This window comes from Strix aluco, chromosome W, assembly GCF_031877795.1.
Source record: "Strix aluco isolate bStrAlu1 chromosome W, bStrAlu1.hap1, whole genome shotgun sequence".
NCBI lineage: Eukaryota > Metazoa > Chordata > Aves > Strigiformes > Strigidae > Strix > Strix aluco.
The window spans coordinates 32,925,993-32,942,533 of NC_133970.1; the positions used below are offsets into that span (position 1 = coordinate 32,925,993).

Genomic DNA, 16,541 nt, shown 5'->3' on the forward strand with positions numbered 1-16,541 from the left:
ACTTATATAATTTTAAGACTTGCAAAAATTGTAAATTTAAAATTATATATTTATGCACATTTATAACAATGTTAAGAAAGAATCTTCTTCTAAGTGAGAACCAAGGTATACCAAACAATCTCCACTAGTGTCAATCTATCCCCTCATGCCTTGAATCCAACCAGAGATGGGATTTAGTCTCCCAGGTCTGTTTTATCATGATATTACTAACTTGTCTAAGGGTTTGTCTCCATAGGAATGATGACCAGAATGGTTACAGTGGAGAAGATACTCCATGTTAGTTCAATGTAAGAAGACTATTCTAAGGCAACTAACATATTCTTCAAGAAAATTATCCTATCTTGGAAGCAGCAAGTCAAATCACACTACTATTCCCTTTTTTTTCTTTTCTTTTGGCAACAGAGTAAGTTTCTCCTGGAACAGTGGAGAGCTTATCATTAGTCATCTCACGGGTGTCACAGCAGAAAGCACCTTGGCCAGCATTGATGCAGTGTACTGGTTTTTGTCCCCATTTCTGCTCTTTGGTCCCTTAATGTGTAATAATGGGTTTTAAAGGCAAAATTCACATTTTTTTAGGAGGAATGTTTTTAAAAAATAGTCATACTGCATTTGTTGATAAATACTCAGGTTTTGCTTTTAAATATTGTCAAGGCTGAGAGCCTGATATAAAGTATACTGGTGGGAGTGGGTAGAGGAGGTTGTGACCTACTGGGGAAATCAAACTGAGGCAAAGCCCTGAGCAACCTGATCAACATTAGCATTGGGGTTAGCCCTGCTTGGTGTGAGAGGTTGGACTAGAGACTTCCAGGGGTCCCTTCTCATCTAAATAATTTTAAGATTCCAAGATGTAAACTGAGTTAGGAAGATTCTTGAGCTTGTGTTTCCTGGAGTAGAGGTACTGTGTGCATTCAGGTGCTCTGAGGGACCTGCAACAGGCAGAATATTTCCCTGATCATTATTTTCAAGTGTAATTTGATTTCTCTGTTCAACATGCCTCCAGATGTTTTTTTGACTGTGCCCTCTGGCCCAAACTCTTGTCTCAGCTGGGCTCCCTCCACTTAAAGCCTAGGGGTGCTACACCCCAACAGCCAAAATGGGTCACTCCTTAGTGTTCCTGCTGTTGTACTGCTGTCAGGAGCTAAGCATCTAGGAAACAAACCCAGGCTCCCCCGAGGCAACAGCTCAGAGACACTGTGGATTAATACATGCTCACATCTGTCATACTCCACTTAGAAAGTGGACAGTAGTTGGGTTTTTTTTGTCAAGCCAAGTAGCTGTAAAATAACACAGGGAGGGTTTATAGCATTCTCTGAAGATGGACATAGTCAGTGGGGTAGGATTCCAGCCTTCTCATCAAAGCCCCAACCTTTAGCATTCATCTAAATCTTTCTGTCTGTTGTTGCCTTAGTGTTTTGGGGTAGACAATGTAGAAGAATTTTAAATATAACCTCTGGTATATTTGAAATAGATTTTAAGGCCTAGTAAAATGTGTTCAGGACTTAGCTATCTTGTGATATTACCAAAGTAACTGGAATGCTACTCAACAGGCCTGAAAAGTGTTCTTAGCTTGCTTCTTGTATAGTCCCAACCCAAGGCTGGTTTAAAACCCAGTCAAGCTAATCATATAGAGACAGTTTTAACAAAGGATGATTAATTGACTAAACACAGGTGTTTTGCTAGATTAAGAGAATTTAGTATCTAGAAACTGCTTGCTCTACCTAAGCTTTTAATAGAACATCTTGGAGTCTTTCTCAGAATTGTGCAAGATGAAAATTAGTGGAAGAAAGATGAAGAAGATAATGACCCGAAAGATGACCCTGAAACTGAAACAAGGATTGGAACCAGAAGAGAAGAATTTGGCTGAGACAGGGGATTGTAGTGAACTTTAATAAATGATGAGAATCAAGAACTAAAAGGTTGAGTGAAAACTTACAAAGGCTTTGGACTCAGGTAACAGATTTAGAAATAGTATGTAAACTGCGCGAGTCCTTTGGACATTTGCCATTCACTGCGGTGTTGGCCCAACTCTGAGTTGTTAATAAAGCAAACCTAGAGATACCCACATCTGGTCATTCTGTTTCTTCCTTGAACAGGCAAGATGCAGAGAAAATGTCACTGCACTCTGCTGCCTCTTGGCTTCTTCCCCCAAAGCAAAAGGCTTATTGTTCTGTTGTATGGCATTGCTGGTATTTGAAAAGTGACTGTGGTGGCCCTTGCAAGTCCAGGCCCTCCCCATTCTTGCCAACAGCATGTTTTTCTTCTTGTTTTTCAGAATGATTGACATTGCCAAGGCCATGAGGTTGAAGGCCTCCAAAACAAAGGAGCCCCTGTGACTTGTGGCCAACCAGGATCACAAGCCGGCCTCATTCTCCCCCATCCTGTGTACAAGCCATCAGGGAGCCATCTGAAGCACAAAAAGATGAGGTAAAATGCCTAAAAAGACTGGGCAGGAATGAAGCTGATTCCCACCCCTTGCTATACCCTCCAAAGGAAGAGCATCTACCAGGACCTTTTGTCTGTTTGATATGACTTTGGTCAGTGTTGGCATGCATTCCATTCAAAACCTGCTCTCAGTATTAGGCTGAGATGGATGTTCACTTTTTGGATTATTTATTTATTTATTAAATCACAGAATGGTTGAGGTTGGAAGGAACCTCTGGAAGTCATCTTGTCCCACCCCCCTGCTCAAACAGGGCCACCAAGAGCCAGTTGTCCAGGACCATGTCCAGATGGCTTTTGAATATCTCCAAGAATGGAGACTCCACAGCCTCTCTGAGCAACCTGTTCCAATGTGTGGTGGTGCAATTCCTCCCCCCCACTCCTAGGCCACTCAGTAATTAGTGTGTTTTTAACCCCCTCCTGGGCCACATACCAGCCTGATGAAACAAGCACTGATAATGACAGTAAACCAGAACATCAAGGTGTCCCTTTGACAAGCCTGGCTCCTGCTCTCCCTGTCAATTGAGTACAATAGCAGACACCAGAATACCTCATTGTTCAAGCTGGGCCAGAGTGAAAATTACCTGATGAAAGTCAATTATATTGGACTCTGTAAATAGCGACCCCAAGTGAGACTCTTTGAACTCTCCTGGACAGCAGCGGGCCTGGGACCAGCATCTCCCCTGGGTTGGGATGCCTCTCAGGTATCAACTCCTCGAAGTACCGTCCACCATTAGAGCCAATGGGACGCCAGGGCAAAGTCGGCCCGCTCAAGTCTCAATTATCGCCCGTTGAGGAATGCCGATGCATTGTGAGTATTTACTCTAAACTCGAGAAGAGGGAAATTTTAACTTTGAGCTAGCTTCTCCTTCACCCACTCTCTCTTTGCTTACCGATGTGTTTGGGTATACACAGTTATTTTCACAAGTGTGGGTGCATACTTATTCCACTGGATCCAAATACTTTTGTCTGTCTGTGTGTTTGTATGTCTTGGGTTTGTGAATGCACATGTATATATGTATTGACTTGAGGTACCGTATAGTAAGTTAGTGTGAATCTTGTCATCTTCGAATCTGTAGTTAAGTCGCTATTTTAATTGTAACATATTTTACTGAATTATTTTGTAGATCTGTAAATTGGTTAATGATTAAGTGCTGCTAGTCATTAATAAATCTTGATTTGCTGCTAAATCATTAGTGTTAATATTTTCATCCGCAACACAATGCCCAGTCACCTTCACAGTAAAAAGTGTTTCCTGATGTTCATATGGTAACTCCTGTGTTTCAGCTTGTGTCTCTTGTCCTGTCACTAGGCACCACTGAAAAAAGCCTGGCTCCGTCTTCTTTTCACCCTCCCTTCAGATATCTATATATATTGATAAGATCCCCCCTGAGCCTTTTCTTCTCCAGGCTGAACAGTCCCAGCTGTCTCAGCCTTTCCACATAGGAGACATGTTCCAGTCCCTTAATCATCTTCACGGCCCTGTGCTAGACACTCTCCACTATGTCCATGTCTCTCATATTAGGGGAGCCCAGAACTGGACACAGTCCTCCAGGTGTGGCCTCAACAGTGATGTCAAGAAGTTAAAAATTTGCAAAATTGGACAACCATGATGGGTCTGTTCTAAGATCATGACAACGAGAATATATAGTTCTTAAAATAAATTTTTGCAAGTACATTCCTTAAAGCTAGCTATTGTTCAAGCAGGGACCGCACCAGGATATGCGATTAAACAGTAACTTAGTGGTAGCTGATAGGATGAAGGTATAACCTCTAGTTACCTTAGATCATTATAATACTAAAAAACACACCTCTAGAACTGGACCTTACATGTAAATGTAGGACCATCTTAGTATAATGAAATGGATGAATGTCTGAGCATGCATTGAAGAAATAAGCGGCAGTAACCTGTCACATCCCGCAGTCGTCTCTCACATAACCAATCATGTATTTCCCTGTAATTTTTCCATTTTGCATAAAAGACCCCATTTGCACCCCAGAAGGTGTGCTGGCTGTGTTAGATGCCTGGCACCCTATTCTGCAGACAAATATCTCGACTCAGTGTGTTGATTGGCGTCTTGCACACCGGGTGAAGAACCCAGATTTGGGACAACACCAGTGTTGAGGGGAGGGGAAGGATCACCTCCCTCAACCTCCTGGCAATGCTTTGCCTAATGCAGCCAAGGATACTGCTGGCCCTTGCCGCAAGGGCACGTTGCTGGCTCATGTTCAACCTGGTGCCCACCAGGACTCCCAGGTCCTTTTCTGCAAAGCTGCTTTCCAGCTGGGTGGCCCTCAGCATATATTGGTGCCTGGGGTTGTTCCTCCCCAGGTGCAGGACTTGTCACTTTCCCTTGTTGTACTGCATGAGGTCCTGTCAGCCCATTTCTCCAGCCTGTCCAGGTCCCTCTGAATGGCAGCACGATCCTTTGGCATATCAACCACTCCCAGTTTTGGTGTCATCGGTAAACTTTCTGAGGGTAAACTCTGCCCCATCATCCAGATCATTAATGAAGATGTTAAACAGGACTGGACCCAATATTGACCCCTGGGGTACACCACTAGTTACTGGCCTCCAACTGGACTTTCTTTCATCACCTATGTACTCATAGAAGCTCATATTTATATAAATATTTTTATAATATATATTAAAAGAAAACCAAACCCTAAACCTTTGCCCTTCTTCACAGATGTGAGGAAGGTGGACATAGGGGAGGCCAGAGTGGGGAGAGTAGTTTGAAACTACAGGTCCTCCACTGAGTGTCATCAGGTTGTTTCTGACATCATGGCCTTCTGCTAGCTTACATTCAAATATCACCCAAGCACGAAGGTCTCCCTACCTATGTTCCTGTTCTTTTGTTCTTAGACAGGAGAGTCAGCCTGTTTCTTTCCACTGTTGTCTGGGGAATGCAGGCGGGATGAACACATGAATTAAAAAAAATTCCTTGGTGGTGCTAACACTGGTGGCATGCAATTACTGAAGTGCAGCATTATTTTTCCAGTTAAATATGAGCCAAAAATGCCATTGCTTTTCAATCTCCTTTGCCTGCTGTCAGATTTTACAGAAAGATGATGATGTGCAAACACAATCAATCACAGATACTCAGAGAAGGAATAGCATGTGTGAGAATGGTACATTTTTACTTGTGACTGTGTAACCTTTCAACTACACACTTCAAGGCTGCAGTAGCATTGTTTCTACCCCTGTAGTTCTCATGCTGTTGTTATTCTGGCCTTGCACCTGTGAATACTGAGATATTATGACTGTTATGGCAGTTTCTCATAGGAAAGAATTGCCACCAGAATGAGAATCACCCCCTGTCATGCACTGAGGGGTGGGGAGGGGATGTGAGAGAGAGTGCAGGGATCTTTCTGAATCTCAGTAGGAAAGCCCTGACAACAAATGGCTTAATAAAATGGCTGTTTTAATAAGAGTAATATGGATACCAAGTAAATGTTATGTCCCTTCAGATTCTGAGAACCCCGTGTTTAGGCAGTATCAGACAGAGCCTGGATGGCTTTCCCATGATACATTGTGCAGATTCTGTCCAATGGTCCTCCTTTTTGGTCATTCGAGCTGTTATATAATTTTCTTACAAGAAAACAACTCTATTCATAAAGGAACTTATTGTTGCAATTTTAGATAAGGGCAAGGACACACAGGTGGCGTAATAGTTGGCACCAAGTGGGAGCTGCCTGCAGGCTCCTCTGTTAAAATGAACTGGCTGAGTTTATCCTGCGGCCAAGGGATTCGTGAAACGAAATACAGGCCCGAAGGCAACACTGTAATGTGCAGCACAGCACAGGCCTGGGCCTACTCCAGTTAACAGTTATGTGGATCATTAACTCAATGTACAGAGGTTTCCCGGTTTCACTGATGTCTGCTAGCTGATGCCTGCAAGCAGCTGGTGCTAATTGCTATGAGGGGCCTCAGGCAAGAATGCACCCAAGGACATAATTTTTGCAAGTGTGATGGGTACATCCTGGGGAGGGCAGAGAAACCAACAGACACCTGTGGAAACCAAAGATAAGAAAGCTGAGAAACTTTACAGACAGAGCGATGAGCCAAGACAAGACCTTATATGACAAAAGACACAGAGTTCATGGAAAGGACACTAAAAGACCGTGGGAATTAAGAATTGGTGGTTAGCAAAATATAAACTGACCTTGAGGTTAGAAGACTGATTGTGGGTAAATGAGGCAACATTATGGAACACTGTGTTGTGTGAAAAACAGCAGGAAAAAACACCACCTGCAGAGCGTGGTGAGCGTGTGAGCAATAAACAGGCAAAACCTGAAGGTCAGTAGGATGTAAAAGTAAAAACGAACCTATGTAAACAGGTGGTAATAAATTGGGAGCTTTCATACAGTGTGGGGCAGAGAGGCAGAGGCAGTCAAACAGAGATAGGCAGGAAGTCAGAGAGGCAGGAGGAGGGAGTGAGAGGCAGTCAGAGAGTAAGGCAGGCAGAGTGGCAGGCATCCAGAAGAGGCAGGCAGAGAGACAGACACAGAAGAGAGTGTCACAACACGGCCTGGAAACCCAGAGAGTCGCAATGGTTCTGTGATCCCCTCGGGTTAAATTAAGGTGAAACCACACCAAACGACCAGTTAAAATGAAACAAAGAGCAGAACTGTTAAGCAGGTATTCTTTATTCGCAGCGCTGGGCAGCACTGGGGATCGCTCCACCACAAGTGCCGCACCTACTAACAAAACATTCTGACTAATATACACAAAAAGCATACATATGCATCAGATTTCTTAGAAAAGACAGTCTTATGCTAATGAGTTCTCAGAATTCATTTACATAGTCTGAGCATGCGTAGTAAAACCAGAGTGAGGGTCTTCCCTACCCTTGGTGGTCCACATAGTCTTCCTCACACTGTCTGTTAGTTGAACTTTGGGCTTCCTGTGATATAGGTATATTAAGAAAGTTAAGCATAACTGTAAAATAGTTAGCTATAGTAAACTTAAATTGTACTTTAAACTAAAATTCCTTTAAGCTGTAAAAGCAAGGCATTTCTGAATTGTAAAACAAGGACAAAGGACTGGGGCCTCTGACACCTGGAGATGGAGGACACCTGCCCCCCCCCCCCCCCCCCCAGACAAGGGGCACCTGTGATTTGCAACCCAAAGGATGACTCCCCATTCAAGGATATGCATCACACATCAAACCGAGAACCAAGGAAGATGGCACCGCTCAAGGATGTGCATCATATCACATTTCGATAAGATGGAGGAAAGCATGACAATGTTGATACATTTATGGCCTACGGAAGAGACTGTTGATACAGAAATTCCAGGACTAATTACACATCATTATGAATGCGTATGTTTGTATTGTAAGACCTTGTGAATATGTATGAGATACCTGCATTTAGGTCGGGGTTTCACTGGCTTGTTATAAATTGAGACCACAATGGACTATAATTCAATCTTTATTAATTATAGCAAGTAGAATATGAGCAAAGACAGCGCTGGACGGCAGGGGAGTCTGCGCTCCGCCAACTGCCGTGCTGAGTAGTTCAAATAGTCCCCTTTTTATACATCTTTACTTCCGTGCTCATGAGGTAGTGGAGGTACTCCGCGCATGCTTCAGTTGTTGTTAGGGGGGTCGTTTCCTGCCTCCTGGTATTTGTTGAGGCTGAAGTAAGAAGTCTTCCCTCTTTGTCTCATAGTTGATCTTTTACTCATATATCCTTATATGGGCCGTCTTGTCCTGTTTCTTGTCGCTTCCTGGAAATCTGGTAGTTATCTTGCATGAGCAGTATCTGGTTAAGTTTGTGTGAGTGATTACAGTTATCTTATCTCACACAGGCGGCGTCCAGTGGTTGTTTGCATGAGTGGTTTCTGTCGTCTAATTTTACATTGAGCTTAACATAAATCTTAATAAACAATACCTTAGTCCACAGTTTCTCACAATCCCCCCTTTTTCTTTTTATCCTATTGTTTATTAGGTGCTACTTTCATCTTCATTCTTGTAAACAATTTCTTTTTCACAATTTCGACATTTATTATAGCACTCACAATAATGATTTTTGCGTGGCATAATACATTCACAATAATTTTCATCTTCATTATTAGATACACTTTCATATTCTACTCTCGAGGTTAAAATAAGCAATTTAGCTGTGTCAAACCGTTCTTTAATAAAATGAAAAATATAGCGTAATATACAAGGCCCAAATATAAGTCCCAGGATCAACATAATAAGCGGTCCTGCTAAAGCCGACAACAAAGTGGTTAGCCAAGGTGAAACATTAAACCAGTTTTCATACCATGACCTGCCCGCTTCACGATCCTTTCTACGTTGGTCTAACCTTTTCCGAAGTTCGGACATGGAGTCTTGGACGACTCCCGTATGGTCAGCAAAAGAACCACATTCTTCACTGAGAGCTACACATAACCCTCCTTCCTTCAAAAATAATAGGTCTAATCCTCTTCTATTTTGTAGTACTACTTCTGATAAAAACTTTACTGAAGTGGCTAAATTTTGGATAGATTGTTCTATTTTCGCTAAATCCTCATCTACAGCCATTTGCAAACCTTGTAATTCCTGACCTTGTACTAGAGAGGCTTGCATTAGATTCCATAAAGGGTCTTTGGATTCTAACAACTTTAAATCCCTAGATAAGGAGAATTCAGTCATGGTACCATTAGCTGTTTTCAAAAAGGAGTCTGGGGAAGGGGTTGCGATGTTCACGGGGACAACCTTTTTTTTTTTTTTTTTTTTTTTTTTTTTAGAGAAAGTGGGTGGATTCAGGACCGGATTTGGTCCTACTGGTAAAGGATCGTGGGGTATCCTTTCTTTTATTATTTTGAAAAAGCTTCCTCTATCTGCTCCAGGTTCCCAATATCTAATTCCCCAGGTACGGCCAATTAACCATGTGTCATCTTCTGGTTGTTTAACTTCAATTTCTATTCTGTCGCATTCTGATGGAGATGATTTCACCCCCCTTACGGATCCCCAGACCCCGGAGCCGTCAGATCCATGTTGTGGTGGAATGCAACCTGGAGGTCCCCAAGTGATACTTATATATTTGTCTCCTTTTGTTGGCCAGTCTGAGGCTATTGTCTCGCAACCCCAATAACCGCAATAAAAATGGCCTGGATAGTTGCAATAACTCTTTCCAGGATTGGAAGCTGGACACACATAGAAGGCTTTGGAGTTGGCTTCCGTCGCCTCCCAGCCTCTCTGGATATCGACCGGAATCATTGAGACTAATTGGACAGTAAAATTCCAATTTCCCGGAGAGGTCTGGTTTTGTATTAGTCTAGATTCCTGTAAGTTATATAGTTTCCAGAGCATTGGTTCATGGGGGTTTCCATTTGCTTGGGTTATTATCAATAACAAAACTAGCGGTACACCAGAAAAAAAAAGGTGTCTGTCAATTTTGCCAATTTAAGTATATTTTTATCATCCCTGGGGAAGTTTGGCCATTGTTGCTTTTGTGTCCCATTGTTCTGATTCTTTTCTCCACAGTTTGTTCCTCCTCTGCCTCGCCCGTCGACTCGGTTGCTTCGAGCCACGGGGTGTACCATCTTCTCGGCAGCAAGGGAATTCTTCAGGAGAACAGCTGTTTTGGGCTTTCTGCCTGTTTATATATAGGCTTCCCACTTTACAGCTTTAACTAATGGGATGAGGCAAGGCACAGTTGGTACTTCCCTTCTTACACTTTATAGCCAAGATTTCAGTTACAAAGGGGATTGGTTCATTGGAATAGTAACAATAATATTGAGGGTTTATTCCTTTGGTAAAAATTTCCCACCACTCATGGGATTCTTAAATAATTTCTTGTTTAGACTCTAATTGCTTTGATTTTCACTCAGTGAGAGTTCTTTGGATTTTCCAACACTGTGTGCAAACCCCTATTGAAGGGTATCCACATTCACAGTGAGTCCACCATTTATCCTGGCATACCATACACTTGGAACAAGCAAACAGATAACAATTGCGGTTCAAATTATTACACTTAATTCGTATATCTAGAGTGTTTATATCAACATATTTTCTATATTCAATATTGTGTGGTTGCATGAGTTTAACAATTTCCTTTAGTACATTTTGTATGCTTCCATATATAATATACGAAGAGAGAAATAATTATTGCAAATATAAACAACAATACACACTTTATACCAAAAGGTAATGCGACAAAATGATCAAGCAAAGTTTTTATCATTACTTTATCTTTTCAGGGTTATCTTGGTGTCACCTGGAGTACTGATTACTTTCCAGTGGGGTCTTGTCACTGGGCCTTTAACGCGACTGGCATGAGTCCATCCACGCTCAGCAGTCCGGACAGCTGTTTCTGTTGTAAGCAAAACAAGATAAGGTCCCTCCCAATTGGGTTTTAGGGTTTCTTCTTTCCATGTTTTAACTAATATCCAGTCCCCCGGTTTGAAAGTGTGAATTTTTAAGTCCAATGGAGGTCGTTGCACAATCAGCCCATGTTCCCAAAGTTTGTTACGATGCTCTGCTAATTGTGAAACATATTCATTAATTACACGATCTCGAATTAAAACATTTGTTTGTGGACTTTCAATTCTATAGGACATTCCATATACCATCTCAAACGCTGATATTCCTATATCTGCTCGGGGTCTGGTTCTGAGTATTAATAGTGCCATGGGTAGGCACTTGATCCATGATAGTTTGGTTTCTATCATTAATTTAGTCAAAATAGTTTTGATTTCTCCATTCATCCTTTCAACTTTTCCCGAACTTTGTGGATGCCATGGCGTATGGTATTCCCACTTAATTCCCAAGTTTTCTGCTAGATCTCTAACAATTTTTGACACAAAATGTGTTCCTCTGTCTGAGTCGATTACATCAGGTACTCCATATCTAGGTATAATGTGTTCAAGTAATACCTTAGTAACCTGGTTAGCAGTTGCCTTGGAGGTAGGAAAAGCCTCAACATAATGTGTTAAATGATCCACCATTACTAATAAATGTTTGTAACGCCCTACTCTGGGTAGTTCAGTAAAATCCACTTGTATGTGTGAGAAAGGTCTGTATGCTGGGGAACGTCCTCCAAGAGGTTTTTGTCTCGTGTTGTTTCGATTAACCTTTTGACAGGTCTCGCAGGCTGCTGTGACTGTCTTTGCTATATTATATACGCCTATACAGGCAAACTGTTGATTGAAATGATCAACTAATGCCTGGGTTCCCCAGTGGGTTTTACTGTGTATTTTTGAAAATATTTCGAGTGCTATGCCCTTCGGCAAGACTTCTCTCCCATCTGGTAATATGTACTTACTATCCCGTTCCTTAGCTCCCATTTGTTCTAGTTTTTCCTTTTCTTCAGACTCAAAACTCAAATTTTTACTAACAGGTACTGGTTGTATAGTCAAAATCGTATTATAATTGCCTGCCACTCGTTTTGCTTCTATATCAGCTGCGTTATTTCCCCTGACTTGATAATTTGTACCTCGCTGGTGTCCCTTTATATGTACAACTGCTATTTTATTCGGCACTTTCAATGCCCCCAGAACTTGCCGAATTAATTCCGGGTGTATCAATTCTTTTCCTTGTGAGTTAATAAATCCGCTTTCCTCCCATATTTTTCCAAAGGTATGTACCACTCCAAACGCATAGCGTGAGTCTGTATATATAGTTCCATCCTTTCCCTTCAGTGACACTAATGCTTTCCACAATGCATACAGCTCACAGGCTTGAGCTGACCAGCTGGCACTCAGGGGGCCTGATTCTATTGTCTTAAATTCTCCTTTTTCCAACTTAACGATGGCATATCCGGACAATCGTTTACCTTCCACTATTCGTGATGACCCATCTATAAATAATACTTCTCCACATTGTAGTTCAACAATTAAATCCCGTCCCAACAGATTAAATTCTGCTTCAGGGACGAGCAAGAGTTCACCCATTCCAAATTTATTTTCAGTTTCGAATATCACATTTTTGATTTTGCTTACTTTAAAGGGTTCTCCTTTTGCCCCTATTACTTGTACTTTTTCAGAGGAAGTTTTACATCCCTCAGGTATTTGCCTAATAGTCGATTTCTCAGCCCCTGTGTCTACTAAAAAGGTGAACTCTTGTTTATGGGGACCTATTTTTAACTTTATCAAGGGCTCATGTTGACTCCGGTCCCCTAAAATATAGAGCCCCTGACTCTCCTATTCTGCTTTCAATATTTCCTCATCTCTGATCCTTTCTCTGCAATTCTTCTTTATGTGTCCCTTCTTTCCACAGTAAAAACAACATCTCTGTTCCTTCTTTACTACTGCGTTCTCTTGTTTTATTCCAGCAGATCTGTGTTCACCAGTCCGCCCGTTGCGATCCTCTCTGACAGCTGCTACCATCATTTTTACTTGTCGCTTGCTGCTCTCTTCTTCCCGCCTTACGTAGACTTTCTGAGCTTCCCTCAATAATTCATCCAACCCTCTATTTTGCCAGTCTTCTAGCTTTTCAATCTTTTTTTTTTTTTTTTTTTTTTTTCCTGATAACTTCCCATGATTTTGCTACAAACTGAGTTTTTAGGAGCGCTTGCCCTAAAGGGTCGTCTGGATTTACCCCAGAGTACAGTTGAAGGACTTTCCTCAGTCGTTCCAGCCACTCAGTAGGGCTCTCATCTTTCTTTTGCATTTCATTAAATGCTTTATTGATATTCTGGCCACGGGGTACTGCTTCTCTAATCCCCTGAATTACTATAGTTCTCAGATCTTGCATATGAGTTCTATGCACTGGATCCTGATTATCCCAGTTAGGTCTTTGGAGTGGCCATTTGATATCTGCTTGGGGTCCCTGGGCATTCTGAACATCCCACAGTCTCATTCCTGCTCGTCTAATCATATCTCTTTCCTCGGTAGTAAATAATTGACCAAGGATAGATTGCATCTCATCCCAAGTATAAAGGTTTGGTCCCAAAAATTGATCTAATCTTTCTGCCACTCCAAGTGGGTCCTCAATCAAGTTTTCCCATCTCGGTTCTTTTAAAATCTCGTAGGTCAGCCGAGTTTAGGGGTACAGAAATATATCCAATCATAGGCTGAGGTCCCCCCATGGGCATTTCCCTTAGAGGATACATCTGAGCTGCCCCTTTTTGACTTCTAGTCATGCGTCTAGGAGGAGGGGAAGACCCTTGTTCCGACTCCGGTGGGGGAGTGGGAGCTCTGGGGACCTCGGGAGGGGCTACGGGAGCAGGAGGAGGAATGTAAGGAGGGGGGGGTTAGAAGGGTTTCGTCTAACTCTTCCTGCTTTTTCTTTTGTTTAGTTTTTACTTCATTCAGTGGGTAAAGTTTAGCTCCCGGTCTTTTTATCCATACTTCCGCATACTGACTCTCCTCTGGGTTAAGGGTTTTTTTTTTTTTTTTATTATTGACCCAGAGGTTTAATTGCTGTCTTACCCAATCTTCTTCTGACCCATAGACTGGCCAAAAGGTATTTTTAGAAATCTTCTTCCCTCCCCATATCTTAGTACAGTATTCTATCATTTTCTGCTTATCTTTCCCTAGGGTTCCAGGGAAATACCTCCAATTGTCTAAGACATATGCCAAAGGGGTATTCTTAGGTACAGTGTGTACCCTTCCCATGGGAGTCGAAGGCTTGCTGCCCTTCGCCCCCATCTTCTGGAATATCCACAAACATACACTCACTCACTCCCCTTGTTCCTGGCCCAATCCCTCGCGGGAGATGGGAAACGCAGTACTTAAGAGTCCACACTCGCTTGGTTCAGTATATCGAACCTCTCATTCGTTATATTCCAGGAAACCCAGTCCCGCCCGAACGGCAAACCTGCGAGCAAATTCGCAATATACTTACGCGTCCTGCGTCTTCGTCCGGACTCCCGTGCACAGAATTTTTATGGGATCTTACCGGTTTTCTCCTTTGCTCACTATTCTAGAATTTAGGTTCGTCGGTAAGGTTGAGGTAGGCTGTCAGTCGCGGGGCCGCGGATTGCCGCGGGGCGCCTCCCCGGAGGACAGAAGCCCACCATTCCTTATCCGAGTCACGGCACCAGGAATTGTTATAAATTGAGACCACAATGGACTATAATTCAATCTTTATTAATTATAGCAAGTAGAATATGAGCAAAGACAGCGCTGGACGGCAGGGGAGTCTGCGCTCCGCCAACTGCCGTGCTGAGTAGTTCAAATAGTCCCCTTTTTATACATCTTTACTTCCGTGCTCATGAGGTAGTGGAGGTACTCCGCGCATGCTTCAGTTGTTGTTAGGGGGGTCGTTTCCTGCCTCCTGGTATTTGTTGAGGCTGAAGTAAGAAGTCTTCCCTCTTTGTCTCATAGTTGATCTTTTACTCATATATCCTTATATGGGCCGTCTTGTCCTGTTTCTTGTCGCTTCCTGGAAATCTGGTAGTTATCTTGCATGAGCAGTATCTGGTTAAGTTTGTGTGAGTGATTACAGTTATCTTATCTCACACAGGCGGCGTCCAGTGGTTGTTTGCATGAGTGGTTTCTGTCGTCTAATTTTACATTGAGCTTAACATAAATCTTAATAAACAATACCTTAGTCCACAGTTTCTCACAGGCTTAAGGTGTCCATGTTTGGTGGAGAGATCCCCCATGCACCCAGCGCTGAAATAAAGAATGCCTGCTTTCTAACACTCTGACTTCTGAGTTTTAGAGAGTTCTTCTCCGACCGACTTTTACGGTATCACCTGTGTCCACATGTGGTCATAGAGTTACCTCATCCATCCTTCAGCTCCTGTTTGTTTCAAGGGGGTTAGTTTAAACCGGCTTCCAGTCTCTTATCTTGACATTGCCGTCTTCTCAGGCTCTTGTCTTGCATTTTTAGGTCCTTCTTATCAGGGATGTACTCAGGGAGTTTACCAGACTGTCCAAGCCCTGTTTTATCCCCACTAGGCAAGGAGTTACAGGTTTCAAGATGTTTTATAAGTGGGTAAGACTACAGAGGGTAGCTAGGAAAAGAGTATAAATAAAATTATATACATTGCAGTAAAATACAGGAACAATAAAAGATAGTAAAATATAAATGATTGTTAATGCTGAAACTAAACGTCCTACTTGACTGATTTCTATACATTAACAAGGTCAGAAGGTCTTCTAATTTCAAGTATACTTGCAGCAACTTCCCTTCAAAAATGTTTTACTTGTGGTAGAAAACAATTTAAAATTGGAAAAGGATAATAAGCAATGTGGTCTCTTATAAATCTATAAGAAAGAAAAGAAAGGAAAGAAAAGAAAAAGAAAGGAGAGAAAGAGAGTCAAAGAAATCCAGATCACCACCCAAGGATCCAGCTTTGTCTCAGGTCTGGTAATCTTGGGTGGTGGGTGCACACACAGCAAAGTTTTCTGTCACCTTTTAAGTTCATCTTATCAGCTGATTAGCATACTAGACAAAGAGAGGCAGGTATTCCACAAACTCATTTCCATGAGAGATGGGGAAAAGGTGGAGCATTCGTTGGGGGGGAATGGGGTACATTAACCCTTTTGTCCAACTGAGTCAGTGGTTGCAATCTCCCCCTACCACCTTTACCTTTTCCTCAGTTTTTGTTTCTTGGGCAATTATCCAGCTATTAGCTCCATCTAGTGTCAGTTGTTTATCTTTCTTATCACTCTTTTAGCTCTTCTTCGAGGCTATAGTTGTACATTAAAGTGTAGGCCTTAACCTGAACATATGGTTTTACTCAGTCTACGTCTCCTCCCTTCAAGGCTTATCTAAGGAATTTGGTTATACAACTGCAAGGGAGAGGAGCCATGCACCCTTCAATACACCCTGTGCTTCCCTCGGCAGATAATTCATTCTTTAGACTAATCACAAAGGCCACAATTTGTCCTTGAGGTTTTCTGTGTCGATGAATGTTTGACCATTGCTTCCTTCAGTTCCTTACACCACCCCGTGACTCAAACATTTGGGGAAATATCGGGGCAGTCATCAGCAAGGGTGGTAATCCGGACATATCGAACAGAGGGAGAAAGAGAGGAAACAATACGAGAGATCATACATTTCACTATAGCAATACCTATCATAATTGCAAAAAATACTGACAAAATTGTAAATCCAGTGTTTACAAGCCATCTCTTAGCCGCCCTCAACACATTTCTTTTCCAGTTTCACAATTTTTGCAAGTTAACACTTTCTGCTAATACATACATTCCA

The 16,541-nt window shown here is 42.2% G+C and overlaps 1 protein-coding gene across 1 annotated transcript; it reads right to left on the bottom strand.

The window, feature by feature from the left end:
- Positions 1-7,870: 7,870 nt before the first annotated feature.
- Positions 7,871-14,940, bottom strand: LOC141917733 (uncharacterized). The gene is made up of 2 exons (XM_074811148.1): positions 14,223-14,940; positions 7,871-10,749 (listed from the first exon to the last, which is right to left on the bottom strand). The coding sequence occupies exon 2, from the start codon at positions 9,744-9,746 to the stop codon at positions 8,391-8,393; it is 1,356 nt and encodes a 451-aa protein (XP_074667249.1). The 5' UTR covers positions 9,747-10,749; positions 14,223-14,940; the 3' UTR covers positions 7,871-8,390.
- Between the last annotated feature and the right edge of the window lie 1,601 nt (positions 14,941-16,541).

Coding starts and splice junctions, on each gene's coding strand:
- LOC141917733 (XM_074811148.1), bottom strand. CDS start 9,746: ATGCTCTGGAAACTATATAACTTACAGGAATCTAGACTAATACAAAAC.